General features: G+C 32.8%; 1 protein-coding gene across 1 annotated transcript in view; it reads left to right on the plus strand.

Moving 5' to 3' along the window:
- The first annotated feature begins 4,214 nt into the window (after window positions 1-4,214).
- LOC148278468 (protein scabrous-like) overlaps window positions 4,215-18,023 on the plus strand; it is a 69,285-nt gene continuing 55,476 nt past the window's right edge. The window contains exon 1 of the mRNA XM_088231365.1: window positions 4,215-4,451. Within this exon, the coding sequence (XP_088087491.1) occupies window positions 4,285-4,451 (167 nt within the window). The 5' untranslated portion in view covers window positions 4,215-4,284. The remainder of the gene's footprint in view (window positions 4,452-18,023) is intronic.

Below are 18,023 nucleotides of genomic sequence, written 5' to 3' on the forward strand. Positions count from 1 at the left end.
GAACTTCACCAGCTTACACCATTCCTTTTTCCGGTGGTCCGTATATACTGCTGAAAGCAATAAGCCCGCCAGTGTGCAACTATTGTCCAAAAGGCGTAATACATAAATAAGTAAGAGCGCGTCACCTCATTGCTGCAAAAATAATTCGTTTCAGTTTGAATGTCCTCGAAAGTTTCATGAAAGGATACAAAAGAAATTGGTGGGATTAATTATGCTCATACGCAAAAACAGAAAGAAAATTGAATAATTTTCGCCCTCGGAACACTTTTCACAAGACGAGAAGATTATTTTCTGTGAGTCTGAAGAAAATTCTGAACTGGAAAAAATAATAATTAGTTTTCTTGCTTTGATAGAAGTTATACGTAATTATTATGTTTATTATTTTTTCCAGATCTTTCTAATTTTATTACTGAGTAGGGGAGAGTGTCAATGAAACGGACGTCTCATAAAACGGACAATTACAGCTACTCGATTTCGACTGTCTTGTCATTGTGTAGTGGATTATTTTTTGGTCGTTGTTTACCAACTCTTTAAAACGAAAGCGTTAGTGTTAATTTTTATTTTTAAACATCAATAACTAGTAGTAAAAGAAACATTAAGTAGTGAATACGTTTTATTTCTTTTTGAAAATAATTAAGAAATTTAAATACACTTAGGACTTTGAAGAGTTTAATGCAACGGACACCAATAAGTACTATGAAACGGACATCCGGTTTTTTCAATTTTTGTGTTCATTTCATGAACATACATATTTTTTTAACAGAGGTACTAGAGGTTTTACTCAACTTTTAAAATTTTCAGACCATTTACTCAAAGTCGTAAATAACTTATGCTGGAAAAATGGAAATCGAGTTGTGGTAGAGTGGGATTTGAACCTGGGACCTTTAGTCCGTGAGTCCACAATCGGCACCACAACACGGTTCATTAAAAATGATTTTGTATTTTAAAGTGTAAATTATAAAACACTGTTTATATTTTGCCTTAAATTATTACAAATCTTAAGTTCTGAACAAAAAAATAGGATATAAATTTTTAAAAAAGGCGGTCGAATTAGTAATCGAGTGAGCAGTGAGAGAAGTTCTTGAAAAAAAAAGAGTCGATTAGAGAATATTATCAAAAATATTTAATTAAAAAAAAACGTATCACATTGTTACTAATCTTTTAATATGAAAACATTATTACGGGTTCTCGCCATCCTGAAAGACCGTTGAAACTATCTTTTGGCTTTATTCGGCGCAACTGAAGGTTGCGGATTGACATTGGAGAAGACGAGAGTGCTGGCTGGCGATAGGATCTCCTGGAGGCGTCTGATGATGTCCACATGCTCCTCTCAGAAGCGGACGTTGAAAAAAAAGAGGAAGACGTCAATGGAATTAATTCTAAAAGGATTTCTTCATATTTAAATTTATTTCAAAAGAGAGGGAAAACATTTTTGAGAAGGGAATATGGAAGTCTAGGCATTTACAGGGCTTATGACCTGTCATTGGCTGGTTTAAGTGGCCACTTTACACTCTGTGTAACATTCACCATTTTGCCCATACTCTTTTACTTCACAAAAGTCAACAGATGGAAGAGTTGAGGAAATGTGGATGTTGAAACATAGTCAAAATGGTGAATGTTACACAGTGTGTAAAGTGGCCACTTAAATCAGCCAATGACAAGTCATAAGCCCTGTAAATGCCTAGATTTCCATACTCCCTTCTTAAAAATGTTTTCCCTCTCTGTTGAAATAAATTAAAACTTTTTTCTGTTAAATTAGACTTTTTTTAAATCCTTTTCATGAAATAATTACAGATCCCTTACGTAAATTTCTTATCCCCGAAACTCCAATCTCAACTGGATCTAAATATGTTTTTATGTCATCCGATGTGTTACGCCTCCGTGGTGTAGTGGTCAAAATGCTTGACTCACACACGGAAGGTTCCGGGTTCGATTCCCGGAGAGAACACAAAAATTTATATGTGATTTTTCTCAAGCCTGGGTGTTCTGTGATGTAATTCACCACTGTAATTGGGCCTCCTGGCCTGTTGTGGTGCAAAAAAAATGCAAAAGTTGTTTTTTTTTTTACAGTTGATTGTTCTTTATTTTTTCGTTTAATACAAACATTTCGTAAAACAAGTGGGGTGGTTATTACCACTGCACTTTTTTTACTTCATTTAAGGTAGAACAAATTATTGATTGTGGTTTAATCTTTTATAGTTTCAACAGAGAGGGAAAATTTTGAGAAGGGGGTATGGAAGTCTAGGCATTTACAGGGCTTATGACTTCTCAAAATTTTCCCTCTCTGTTGAAATATATTTAAATATGAACAACTCCCTAGGGAGGAAATCCAGCCAGTCTGCAAGCATTTGGACATAATCAAACGTTGTTTTATAGTTTCTTTTATTTCAGAAGTTATCTGGGCTGCAAAGATAGATAGATTGAGATAGGAATATAAAAGGCATTTGCAGCGCTAATGACCATTGACTGTATTACATTACCCATTCAGACCATGTTTAAACACCTAGCTATATTTTTTAGGTAAGTTTTAATCGAAAGTTCAGAGTTGAGACCTGAATATAAAAATAAATTGGAACCACTCGGTTCACTAGTGTAGATGGACTAGTTCTCCCTCATAAATAAATACGGAAAAAGACCCTTAGACTACTAACATCTAAAATGTATAACACGCTTCCATTCAAAATAAAAAAAACATTTTTTTTAGGTTCAGGAAAGAGACGTATCTGGCTTTTGGACCGAGGTTTTCTGTATTGAATTTTATGTGTTATTTAAAGTTAAGTTTTTAATTTTTTTGCAACAAGGAAAAGAAAAGGCGCCTAAAAAAACTAATATTCCAAATTTGTGTTGCAACAGAGGGAAAACATTTTGAAAAGGGAATATGGAAGTTTTGGTATTTACAGGGCTTATGATCTGTCATTGGCTGGTTAACATTCACCATTCTTCCTATGTTCGAGCATCCACATTTCCTCAACTCTTTTATCTGTTGACTTTGTGAAGTAAAAGAGCTGAAACCTTTATCATGTGGGTGAGATTCATTCGGCTAAACCAATTCTAGGCAACGCCTGAAAACAATTTCCCTATTTTTATACGTCCTCTTTTACCTGGTAGTTAATTGAACAATGTTTTGAGTATGTAAAAATGCTTGCAGACTGGCTGGATTTCCTCTCTAGGACGTAATCCACCCAGTCTGCAAGCATTTGGACATACTCAAAACATTGTTGATTTTTTTTGGGACATTTAAAAAAAAAATCCATATGGTACATATTTTCGATGTTTGTATTTTTTTCATAGCAGATACCTAATAAGATTTCTTAAATGATATAGAATCAATATATAATAATATGTATCTAAGATCTCAGTTATAAACACGTACTAACGAACTGCAGATTTTAAAAATGGGCCTTTTGTTGATGAAGGTAGTTCCTCGAATTGTTTTTTACTGCGAGATCTAGTGAATAGCCCGTTTGTCTAGCACGCAAAAGGTCGCAGGTTCTATTTCTGAAATGGTGTTTTCAAAAAAGTGATTTTACAAATATTTCATAGCCCCTGGGCCCCGTTTACAATGGGACGTTAATAAAGTTATCTTCGATAGTCTATTAAGAAAAACCGATATTTGTGTACGAAAATGAGTATATTTGCATGAACATTTAAATTATCTTCGTCGGTAACCTATGATTGAACATGTCGAGAAGAAAAAAATGTACGCACATTCAGTTTTTCATGCAGAAAACTTAATTTTACTTCGTAGATAAAATTGAAGATAAATGTTTTCCCCTTGTAATTGGGGCCCAGGACTAGATCAAAAGCGTAAGACTAATTATCTTATTTTTAATACTTGAAAAATCACGTGGATTGAATAGATGATGAAAAAATGACCAAACAGGTCCAACATTATGGCGACTGTGAATATAACCGTAAAGATGTTCAAGAAATATCAACCCTTAATTTAATATAATGTTTATTCCATTTCATAGACTTTTTATTATAAAATTAGATAAAAATTGATATATTGTTAATACAAGCATGCATTATACATTTTCAAAAAACCGCGCCGCGCACGCTGTTGCATTTTAAATGCATTCGGCCACGCTGATTCGCCGGCTTTTCGAACGCTGAACTGTGATTGGACGACGGCGCCGAGCGTCATCTGTCGCCCCCGTAGTCTATATAAGGGACCCACCTGCTGCGGCGAGTTATTAGTTCGCCGACTCCAGCCGGAGCAGTACGTCGCCGCTCCTGCAGTTACGGTTTCGATACCTCGGTCGTGAATTTCTTTCGTGCATCATGTTTAGTTTGTGCCTGTGTTTGGGACTTTTGGCTCTTGGACGGGCCGCCAGGATCGAAGATTCTGCAAACGCCGGCATCAGAGAAGTTCTAAAGCTGTCTACCATCAGAAACAACAAGTATGATGCAGACCTGAAAAGTGTTATGAATGAATTAGAAGATTTGAAGTAAGTACTACCTTATATATTTTAAATACTGCGTTCCATTTCGTATTTAAATTTTACTTGACAGTATTTTTTTTTGTAATTAATCGTGATTTTTCTCTTTTATGCGAGATTTTAATTAAAATTTTAAAAGATTTATTCGTATTTTTTGCAACGTTTTTAGATTAAATATTTGTAAATATGTTTTTGCTCATAAATTAAAATATTATATTTTTTGTACGTTATTTATTGCGAAATCATTCCTCTACCCACTTGAAACTATTTTCTTAAATTAATATAAAATAAAAAATTCTTTATTTCGTAGGTACCTACCCATTTAAAGTACTGTTGCCTGTAATATATGAATTATTTATAATGCGAGAATATTATTTCTTATCAAAAATTTAATTAAATTAAATTTATGTTTTATTTACTTTATCAGAAAAAATATTGAAAAAATATTTGTACTCAAAATATCAAATATGTATTATTTCATATGCGAGATTTTTCATTTTAAACTAGTAATAATAAACTTATATCTAATTGGAAATGATCTATTTGATAAAACAAAAAAATATTCAATATTCCCTTGTTAAAACCGAACGTGTTAAACTATTTAAATTCCACGATTTTAATTATGAAATATTTACTCCATCATTCCGCGACTGGAATGCTTTTGAGTTGGAATTTGAGTTTCCATCGAAACATTTTTTACAATAATACGCTATAAATTCCATGGGAACAACCTGGAATAAAAGGTAACAGGTTCGATCCCTGTTCAATCGATGTGGTAGCCTGTAATTGCGAATGATCATATCAGATGCATGGCGTTCGATAAATTAAATTGTTGTGTAATAATATTTTTTATTTTACTTCCTCAAGCTGGTTTTTGATATGCACTTTTTATTGCCGTTTTTAAAATGTGTAAATTTGTGACTTATCCAAACACTTATTTATAAATAATTTATATGATGGAAATTCGTGAAAAAACTGTTTCTTTTACATTGACGCCATCTTCTATTCAGTAAATTCAGTTTTATGAAGATGCGTTTTTACAATAAAGCATTTCAGACTGGCGCCTGAAGCGTAAGACTGATCATCTTACCTTCATGTAACATGAATGATCAAAATGCGTTGCAGTGCTCTATGCACGATTAGGTGTGGAAAGGAAATTTTGATTAATATTATGTTGCGCGTATATGTACATCATTTCAGCGAATATAATATGAAGCCTCAAATGCATGTTTTTTTGCAGGTATAATTAATTTGGCTTGGTTTAAAACAAATAATTATTTGTTCCAAAGATACTAATAATAAATGTAATTATTTTATTTGGAATATTAAATCATTGAACCCGCGATTCTCTTTTCTAGTTAATTTATTTTTATAAACATTTTAGCGGCCACCTGTGAGCCGCGATTACAAACGCTATATTCATAAGAGACATATCGATACGGCATAAACTTAAATTGATATTTATTTACGAAAATGTGTAAATCGTATGAATATTCTAAGTACTAAGTACTCGTATCTTCTTCAGGATCTTGTCATTGAATATTTTTAAAAAAAAATGTAAATGTAAACATATTATATTTTTCGTACAGAAAACTTAATTTTACTTTATAGATAAAATTGAAGACAAAATTTGATTTCCCAATAGAATACCGCCCTTGGTGTAGTTCGCACGTCACCAGGGTTGCAATTATAAAGGCAATCTTCATCGGTACATACCAAGACAGTTTACTTGACTTCTATACTGTATCTATCTACCTCGGTATGTTCTACCGACTAGTTATCTCGACGTCATATGATCGAATCCAAGCAATAAATGAGGCCGAAAATTTAGTTCTCGTTCTATATTTAATTAAAATTAAAAATAATTCTCATTGAAATTTTAAATAGGCTTCTGCGAAAAAAAAATTGCCACCTTATAGCGATTAAGAATTCCTATAAATCCCAATTCAAGCGAAAAATGATCGCTTGAACATGATTCTTATACGACGTTTGACAATTACCAAGACGGTATGCTCAACTTTCGTCTGTATTTATCTACCGAGGTATAACAAAGCCGGCTCTTTTGACAGCTTAACATTTTAACAGCTAGATGCTCTTATATGTTAATAGGGCAGAACCTAGCCATGTTTTCTAGCCATTTGTTTTCAAAACTGACAGTTACGTCAGAATTCAATTCGAGCTCAAAATTTATTTATTTCTCTGTCATATTTTATATGGGTTTTAAGAAAAAAAGTGCCAACATAAGAACGATTAAGAATTTAAATAAATCGTAATCAAAGGAAATATTGTTTAGATTTAATGCGTAGATATGCATACCGAGGGGTACTCATCCCATCGGATGTACCGATGTACAAAACTTAAAGAATTTGACTTCTACTATGACGTCATAATGAAGTTATGTCACTTTAGTGCTTAGATATGTGTACCGTGGCGTCTGCTTCTCCTCGTTACATATCTATGTACCTACCCAAAACTTGATGTTGGGGGATCGGTAGTGTATCTTCGTAATCGCTCGGGAGAATTTATCTTCAACTATACCGTCATGGTGAAGGTATGACGTCCTTAACTTTCCATCGTAATCGCGGCCCAGGTTAGCACGGTGAAAGCACAAGTATTAGGTAAAATCCTGAATAAGTAAATCGGGCAGAGACAAGTCCGCCAGTGCATTCGCCTACCAATCTTAAGGTCCTGGGTTTGATTCCCGGGGAAGTGGATATGGAATATATAGGTAGATTTAAAAGGTGAATTTACGTAATGGAATATTTCATTGTTTCTGGACTTGCTCCTGTGACGTAAGACTGATCACCTCACCTTCATGCAACGGATGATCTATACTCACAGCGTTTTGTGGAACAAAGCAGTGCCCTATGCACCACAGGGTTCGGATAGGGACATGGTTATTAGAAAAAGCGATTTCTTCACAATATTTTATTTTTGTGATGTAATATACTAATGTAATTAGGCGTCTTGGCCATCCTTGCAATGATGCATAGAGTACAATTTAGGATCTCCAGGACTGTGTCACTTAGGTTATCAATTACGTACAAAAATAAAGATGACAAGTTTGGTTCGACTAATAACTTAAGTGCATAAATATGTTTATGTAAAAAAAAATATTTCCCTTCCCATTTGCATTGAACGGTGCGTAAGGAATCAAATCGGTAGCGCGATTGGTTCTCATGTATGAGGGCCTGGGTTCATTTTTTAGGTAAAAATCTTGAAAAAGGAATTTGAGAGGAGGAAAGTCCGCCTCGTAGTGTAGTGGTTGGCGCGTTCGCCCACCATACTTGAGGTACCGGGTTCGATTCCCGGTAAGGTGGACATGAAATATTTGTTTTTAAAGGGGGTGTACTGAATCACGTCAGGGTCACCAATAATGTAGTGAATCTGTTTTCGGGTGGTTATGAAAATTGTATAGAATTATTACTTTACCAATGTTTTGATACAAGGCTACATGAAAAATATTCAATATTTCCACTAGCATATTTGTCTGGGAATAATTGATAATTAGCTTGATAATTGAAATAAATTTACGTTAAATGTTATAAGTGATTAGCCACGTCGATTTGAAAACAACCGAAATCAATGCTGGTCAGAGAGGGTCTGAATTTAGTTTCTCAGTCGTTGGTGACGTGTTGCGTTTCTGTGTTGGTAGGCCTGGCACCTGGAGTTGGAAGTGTCGAGTGTTGCAAGTGCCCATACGGGTAAAGCGTAAGACTGATCACCTTACCTTCCTGTACAAGATAATCGAGATACGCTGCGTTTGATTTCACAATGGAGTGCCCTATGCACCACTGGGTGCATGTAAAGACTTAATGATAGCTTGTTATTTTTATAATTATCTCCTATGTGTTATTTTTTAATGATGTTCTTGATATTCGGTAATATTATTGTTGTAGGTACTTTATAATTGTAGTATATTATTCGTCTCAACTTAACACAGGACTTTAGTCCCATAGAGTGCGTCCCAATAAATGCAAATGTATAAATTATTTGGGAATGTATAAATAAATAAATAAACCAACAATATTCAGGATCTATACAAATTTTTGTAGAGAAACAACAAAGATGGTTAACATTTTATAGAAGGGAATATACCGTCGACAGGTCAAAAGCCATGTAAATGCCTAGACTTAGAAATCTAGCAGTCAAGACATTAACAAGGCTTATGACCTGTCATTGACAGTATATTCCCTTCAGTAAAATGTTCTTCATCTCTGTTGTAATACATTAATAAATAAATTAATATCTACCGTGCCGGGATTCGATCGCGGCACTTTATGCATGGCAGCCAATAGTGCTAACCACAACACCACGGGGCGGATTAGATTGAAAATGTATGTTTAATGAGAAACGCGTCATAATTTTTTTATTAAAAAAATATGTGGTCTGACCCACGCATTATGCGTTCGGATCACAGAGGGATGACTATAATTACATAATATAATATATGTACATAAGTTTTAAGAAATAACCCTCTTTTCCACATACCTCTTGTTTCATTTAATTATAGGCAAAATTCATATTTATGGCGAACTTTTAATAATTTTAATGTAATAAATAAATCATTTAACATAGATTTATTTGCAAATAATCTCAATGACGTACGGCGTTTGCTTTCGAAATAATTTGTAGTACGAGTATTTTTTCTTTTCTTTTAAATTTACATTTAATTACTATTAATTTCAAAAGATGTTACTACATTATCTCTGTTTAAATCACGTCTGAAGAAACAAATGGCCTCCGCGGTGTAGTGGTCAAGACGCTTGATTCACGCACGGAAGGTTCCGGGTTCGATTCCCGGTGAGAACACAAAAATTAAAATGTGATTTTTTTCAAGCCTGGGTGCTCTGTGATGTAATTCACCACTGTAATTAGGCCTCCTGGCCTGTTGTGGTGCAAAAAAAATGTTTTTAAAAAATCTCCTTTCTCTTCCTTAATCTCTCCTCCTTTCCTTTTTCCTCTTTCCTCTTTTTTCCTTTTTCCCAATGAGTAATAGTTTTGATTTAAGGTAATTTATAAACAAATACGTTTATTTCTATTTTTATATATTTTTAACTTTTTAATCTTTTTTTTTTCTATTGAATATGTTCTGTAACTTGAATTATAAAAATAAAACTTTTATTTTATTGGTTGGTTGGAAGAAATTGCCATTTGGCAATAAGCCCGCCAATGTACAAATAACATTATGTACAAAAAGTTCAATAAATTTTATGTTCGAGAATCTTTTTTAACTTACTGTGATGCTACTTGTGAAAACCTGTAATTGGCTTATTTGTTTTTTTTTTTTTTTTGCACCACAACAGGCCAGGAGGCCCAATTACAGTGGTGAATTACAGCACAGAACACCCAGGCTTGAGAAAAATCACATTTTTAATTTTTGTGTTCTCACCGGGAATCGAACCCGGAACCTTCCGTGCGTTAGTCAAGCGTCTTGACCACTACACCACGGAGGCCGCCTTGTTTTATATATATAAGATCATTATAGCTGTTGGTCTTCCTCTCATTTAACTTAATCCCTATGGGTGTACATTTTTTAAACAAATATTTGATTTTGAGGGCCATTTTCTACGAGTTACTAGTACTAGTAGTAACTAAGTTACTAGTAGTAACTCACTCACTATTAGAAAATGGGGATCAAGTTAGGGTAGGGTGGGATTTGAACCACAGACCTTTGGTCCGTGAGTCCGAGACACTAGCCACAGGACCACAACCCAATTCGCTATTAGTAAATGGAAATCATGTTGGGGTAGAACATGATTCGAACCACAGATCTGTAATCCGTGGGTCCGCAACACCAACCACAACCTGGTAACATTTTTTTACGACGTTAATTCATATTTTATCATTTGCGTGTTCTGTGCTGTTGTTCACGCTGCTATTGAGCTCCTTGGCCTGTTGGGTTAAATAAAAAAAAACTTTTCGTTACTTGGTCCAACCTTAAGAGTAATAATACTCTACCCGCTTGCGAATTATTACTCTGAGTTACAAACATTACAAAACTCTGACTACTAAATTTTCATTCGGTTTTCTGCATTACTTTCCAATTTGCTTATCATGGTTGCAAAATCCCTCAAAATTTAATCAAATTGTAAACCCCAATAAATTATTGCATTTGTGCATCAAATTGTGAACATTGCTAAAGCGTATATTTAGAGAAACTGATATTAAAACCATCGTTGCAATTCGTTAAATGCTTATTTAAAAGTATACAAACCCTGCAACTGCTTTACCTCGTATTTTACTAAAAACCTTTTTTTCTGTATTCATTTGAGAGGACTTTGAAGTTTAGCATTACATTTATGAACTTTAATAAATCAAGGGAGATACATTCATCTTTACGTGATCATTACAGAAAAAAAATTGAAACAATACTTTATGTAATGATTAACGATTGTCTGTCGTTATCTACTGAGCGATTACAAAGCCGGCTCATTAAACGTCTCGATCCAGAAGATAGAGCAACAGACGGAAAAATATAATAACTAATTATATTTTTGTAGTGGTAACTTTCTTACGCCTAGATACTCTTATATGTTAATAAGGCAGAATCTAGTGACATTATTTTTGCATCTAGCCACTCGTTTCGGAAACAGACAGTTATGTAAAAATTAAATTCGACTTCAAATTTGACCTATTTCTCTCTCATATTTTTAATAGGCTTTTCAGAAAAAAAGTACCACCCTAAGAACGATTAAAATTTTAAGTAAATCGTAATTAAAGGAAAAATTGCTCAGTGGAACAAACTTTTTGTCACTTTTAATGCGTAGATAGACGTATCGAGGGGTTCTAGACCCGTCGGAATAAACCGATGTACTTACACCAAAACTTGATGGGGGGATCGGTAGTTTATCTTTGTAGTCGTTCGGGAGGACTTTATCTTCAACTATGACGTCATACTGAAGCTATGTCATTTTAGAGCGTAGATATGTGTACCGTGACGTACGCTTCCCCTTGTTTCATATCGATGTACCTACCCAAAACTTAAAGGTGGGGGTTCGGTACTATATCTTTGTAATCGCTAGAGAGAATTTATCTTCAACTATACCATCAAAGTGAAGGTATGACGCTCAGATTTAATATTTTAGGGATTTTATCGACATATATTTCAACAGAGATGGAAAACCTAGCTTACAAGGAAATATAGTCTAGCCTCATTTGAAACAATAATTTTCACCGGTGGTTATTGGTAATAATTTATAATCAACATTCTATCTGTATTTAAACACCAGAATTACTTCAATAATTCATACGTGCAAACAAGGAGAAAATTTATTAAATATGGATGTACAAACATAAGTGAAATGGTTAACGTTATGCAATTTGAATGCGAATACTTAAACCAGTAAAACGTCACAAGTCCAGTAAATGCTTGGATTTCCAAATAATGGAGAATATTAGGTAGAGAGAAGTAAGAAGAATTATTACATAAACATATTTACTGTAGATAATTAGACTTCTGAAATAAATACACCAGTAGGCAGTCACGTTTAATTATTTTTTTACACTGCAAATAAAAACGTCTGCCTTAAACTGGTGGTACCTAGTTAGGCAAACTACTCACGATCCAGAGAAATCTATTAGCACAGAAAAATATACCAAATTATAGGAATCGTTATATTAATAAACCATTATTATTTTCTTCGTAACAAAGAGTTTTTCCACCTCCTTTGAAATGTCAGTCAAGGTATATCATCTCTCTGCGTATTGTTATAATTGTGACGCTAAAAAAACAAAAAATGGCCCTCTCTAGCCACCGTTATTTTTGGTTACAATGACTTGTCTTTGTTATTTTACATGATAATATTCAGTTTAAACGTAGTTATCTTCTTTATTTTTGCTAAGAAAACAGTTTAAAAGTTATAAAAACTTGTATGGTTATATTGATCCCTCAAAGACAAAACGTCAATTTACTCAATTTCACTTACAATGGAGATGCCCACGTTTGTTGTTGAGCGTCACAATTCTACTAGTTTTATTAATATAAAAAAATGCGCCGCTGCAGTGCAAGGTAGAATTATTAGTTGGTAATAAGATCGGAAAGGTCTGGAAGTAATAATAAACATAAAAATATTTATGTAAAGCTTCCATCAAAGCAAGGAAACTAATAATTCCTTTCTCCGGTTCAGAATTTTCTTCGAACTTACAGAAGATAAGCTTCTCGTTTTGTGAAAATAGTACCGTGGAAGGAAATTATTCAATTCTGTTTCTGTTTTTGCGTATGATCATAATTAATCCCGACCGACTTATTTTTTATTCCTTTCATAAATCTTTTGAAGACATACAAAATAAAACTAATTATTTTTGCAGTTATGAGGTTAGGCGCCATTACAAATTCTTGCTAATTACATTAATTATTTCCTTATCCAACTGTTCGGACAATATATTATTATGTACACCGGCGGGTTTATTGCTTTAACCCTTTGATCCCTGAAAATATATATAATAGGATTTTTGACGTTTTGCTTCTAAATTATGTTTTTTGCAGATTGGAAACAATTATGCATTTTTCTTACTATTTTTTTAAAACTCCGTTTTTTTTAAAAAAAAACTGTTGTAGGAATTTGTACCGACAGGGAAGTGCAATATAAAAAGGCTGTTATTTTTTTAATACGACATTTTCACAAACAAAAAAAACAATATTATAATCAAACAATATTGAAATTAGTAAAGGAGTCGTAATTATACACAACCAAGCGGATTACAGTTAAACGCAAAACTGATCTCCAGGAGTCATTTTTTGTAAATGAAAATTGACGACAAGATTCTAAAGTGCTGGGGAGGATCCAGCATCCCTTCTAGAAATAATGATAGATACAAGAATTGATAATTATTATTTTCTTTTAAGATTCATATTCAAATTACGAGCCACTTCTGACTCTTTTTCATTTTAATTCTTTAATAAAACGCCGCGTTGTTTTCAATATATTTTTTTTTGTATAAAACATTAACCATTAAATTAGATACTAACCTCCTAAATAAAATACAAATAAATGCGGGATGGAGAACACTCAGACATTGGGAAATATTTAAACTGCCTTTGTTTTCAAATAATGCTACATACCACACACCTGTGGCCCGCATGTGTCGGGAATATAATATATCCTGCCGAAACAATAAAATTGTCATTTTTCTTTTATTTTTTTTCCTTTTTTTTGCATCACAACAGGCCAGGAGGCCTAATTACAGTGGTGAATTACATCACAGAGCACCCAGGCTTAAAAAAATCACATTTTAATTTTTTTTTATGTTCTCACCGGGAATCGAACCCGGAACCTTCCGTGCGTGAATCAAGCGTCTTGACCACTACACAACGGAGGCCGCCTCCCGGAGGCTTTTCATGATACTCTCTCAGCTTTTGCGAATAGTCTCTTATTTAATAAGTACACACGTACGACTTATTTTTTATTGCATTGTATCCTGTATAAAAAAATATGTATTACATCTTAATATATAAATCCATTTTGTGTAATTCTATAACATAATATATGCATGTAAAATTGTATCGACGAATGCTTTTAAATTGTATGTTTTCTAGTATGTATCTTTGTTGAATTACCTAATAAAATAAAATAAATATAAGTATCGCAATTGAACCTTCTCCATTTCAAGGATATGATAAGCATGAGCCTTCCAAACATTATGTCAAACTCCCAGTGAAAAGAGCAATGAAAGCGGTAGAGTTAAACTAAATAAAAATCGCGGTTTATAAATAGAAATTTAAAGAAGTAACTCATTTATTGACTAAAAAAATTTTTTGTCAGTAAATAAAAACTTTTCTAAAGATTTTTTTATATATGCAATATCGAAAGAGTGAAAATCGGTTTTGGGACATTTACCGCAGTTTGACGACTTTCAAATGTTGAGTTTGTCTGTAGGCAACTGGATTAAGCGCGTAACCATCATAATGAGATCCGCCGTAAAGGCGAATGTTCGATATGAAATTAATACTCGCAAGCGATCGATCTTGCACTGTCACATTCCATTATGTTACTCTAGAGTAGTTTCTGATGCATCCATGGCAGTGGCGAGCCGTGGTTTATTATATAGGTAATCTACAAAAAAATATATTTAATTTTTACCTACATATAAGTATATAATATGTTAGTAATAAAATTATAAATGTCATTCTGTGAAAATCAACTTAAACAACAATTATTATGAACCACGTGATGTACGTAGCTTTATTCTACACTATTTTAAAACGACACTTGTACAAAAGTGTATTAACAAATACCACAAAGACATTCAGCAGTAACTGTGAAATGATTCCTTTTAAAATGAATAATGCAAAAAACGGCCACTGCAAACGCCACATGTCCTATGTGATACGTTATATGTCAACGATATCATATCTAAGAAAAAAGTCATACTAGTTTCTAAGTAAAGAATCTTCAAATAATATTTGTAATCTGCAAGCTTGTTTTAGTACTAAAAAAGCTGACTACCCAATCAAAAGTTAAAGACGTAAAATAAAGTGTACTTTTTGTATGGAGGAATAATTTGAGGTAATCGGCTAGTTTCATCGTTCACTGAGAACGGGCTGGGCGCTGGGCGCACTTCATGGATATTTTTTTTATGATTTTCGCCTAAACATATTATTTACTATAAAATATTATTATCGAAAGTCAAATATAATGGTAAACTGTGCATAATCGCTTATTTTGACGATTCACCCCTGATCCATGCTTGTGCTCATCTTACCTAAAAACCAGTCATTAGTTTTTAATTCCAAAATACATTATGCACTGAATTAATCATACTCTGTCATACCCTCAGAGCAACAATTCGCTAGAGAAACCCTTTAGCTCTATTAAATAGAACAAAACCGTTCCAAATTTTTGGTTTAATAACGAAAGTGTAACGGACGGTTTCGGTTTGCGCTTGCAATGAAAAAGTTTAGTTTTACGGGAAATTGTATATAGAAAATGTTTTTTTACCCGCGGTAAAAATTAGATCATTAAATTGTACACAACTAAAATTGTCATCAACAGGTTTCTTGAAATTTAAAAAAATAAATAATATATATAAATGTTTTATAGACCATCTTGCTCTCATGTATATTACAAATGATTTCAATCCGCTGCGATTGGAGAATTAATCTAGTGCCTTATGCACTATTGGGTGCAGAAAAGGGGAATGATGAGGATGATAATAATATCTAATAAAATGAATTTATTTAAACATTGAAGAAGAAAACTTTATGATGAATTTTATTTTTTATTTATTTATACTTTTACATTGTTTGTCTTCTTTTTTTATACGGAATAATGTTCCCTCACTGGGGTCCCGTGCCGAGGGAAACATTTTACAAAATGTGAAACATGCTTTAGTTAACAATAATAACAAAAAAACGTAATTAACCTAATTATCATGAACATAATAAACAATAAAAACTAAAATATTCATAAAAAACATAACCAATTCATTTAGACCAATAAAACAAATTTCATAAACAGTACACACGTTTTACCTATTTGGCTTGATCTACTCACCTCCACTATCCATTTCTTAATAGCAATTTTATATTGTGAGAACTTACTAATTGTCTTTATGGATAATGGAAGTAGATTGTACACTTTAACCGAGTAGTAGGCCAATCCTCTTTGACCGAAGGATGTATTTTTTTGCAGCATCAGGGTGGAGTATCTAGTAACTCTTGTATTTGTAACGAAAGGTAGAAAATAATGTTTACGTGCGTATAGTAACAAAGCTTTTACATAAAGTCGTTTTATAGATTTTACATTAAGATTTTTAAATATACCGAGGGAGCTAGTTCTGATTGGGACTCTTAAGATAATTTTTATTAAAGCTTTTTGGGCAATTATTATTTGTTTATTTTTTATTAATATCCCTACAGAGATGAGGTAGAATTTTTTCAAATTCAGGATTATGGATATTCGAGCGTTTACAGGGCTTATGACCTGCCATTGGCTGGGTTAAGTGGCCACTTTACGTATTACAACATTCCCCATTCCGTTTATTAGCGAATATCGACACAGGTAACATTTTTTTGATTTTTGTTTATATGTTATTAAATGAGAAACCATTCACAAGCGTGTTGGAGCGCCATCTATGTATTGATATTGAAGTTAAGTATTTTTAATTAGCATATTACTTTATTTTATGTATTTCAGACTCTTCCGAGTTAAATTAAGTACTAGTAATCGCCTGCAGATGACTCTGCAATTTATTTATACTGAATTATTATTTGCTTGATCAGTGTGTCATTTGCACATCCCCATCCAATTATCCCATATTCCAAAACTGATTGAGTTATTGCGTAATATATTTTTACAAGTTCTTTTAGGCTAATTATATTTCTTCTAGTTTTAAAAAAGTAAATCTGTATTTTCTATTTTTTTTAATATGTTCGATTTGATTAGTACATCTTAAATTCCCATCTATATTATAATGTTGTACATATAAGTATATTATATTTTTTAAAAACGCAAGTATAACTATACTGTAACTTCAGGAGAGCACTCTTGCCATCGACTGGTGAAACAAAAATAATATTATAAAATTTATTTCAAGTTTTTTAAAAAAATATTAATTTATTAGCTTTATATTAGCTCACGAAAAAACAGCCTAAATGAGATTTCATGTTGTTATTACTTTAAGTATAAGTATTTTTGTGCTTATTTCCACATTTTTTTAGTTTTTCTTAGTATCTTTTTTATTCTCACAAACACAACTTTTATATGCATTTACAGTTTTTATGTAAACTAAAGTCACTATACAGAATTACCAAATAATTGCAATATTGCTGATTAAGTTATTTGATAGAGAAACATTTAATCTATTGGAGGAATGTCATTAAATTCGGGCCTCCAAAATGAATTGCGGTTGGAATTTGTATCATTGGAATTAATTAATAACTGATCAACATCGATAAAGTGAATAAATAATATTCGACTGTACCATTATGCCTACTAATTTGAGAATCTCGTGCATTTGGGTACCATGCAAAAAGACACGGTTTTCATTATCCAATCATCATCATCATCTTCAAACCGTTATCATAGGGCACTGAATTTGTCGTCCATCTTAAAAAGGGCGTTTCTCGAATTTTTAGACGACTTTTTAGAAGAATTTATAAAAGAATTTGTTCGATAAATTTTCGCCTTTAAAAATAATTAAAAAATATTCTTACTGTATTTTGCTTGTTTCATAAATATTTTTTTAGGACAGTATGTACTAGGGTTGTGTGAAAAATAAGGTTCTCAGTTTTGGTTTTTTGTTTTGTTTGTTTTAGTTTTTGTCAGGTTTAAGACATTTTTATTTGAACTGAAAAATATATCATTGGAAAGTTAAATTTCATAACTATTTTTCAAAATAATCACCAGATTTTTCAACGCATTTTTGTTGACGACTAATCCACTTTTGGAATCCGGCTTCAAAGAAGTCTACCGCGGAGGAATTTGCCAGTCCGTGGAGGAATTTGGTGACAAAAATTTGAAAATAAAAAGTTTTTTGATGTAAGTATTTAACCACTTACCCACTTTTTGTATCTATCGGTTTCGAGACGTACCCGTCTCTTCGTCAGGACACTCACTACACCAACATGCAAATACTAAA

Source organism: Micrasema longulum, unplaced genomic scaffold (assembly GCF_059751315.1).
Source record: "Micrasema longulum isolate JH-2025_06_02 unplaced genomic scaffold, ASM5975131v1 h1tg000876l, whole genome shotgun sequence".
NCBI classification, from domain to species: domain Eukaryota; kingdom Metazoa; phylum Arthropoda; class Insecta; order Trichoptera; family Brachycentridae; genus Micrasema; species Micrasema longulum.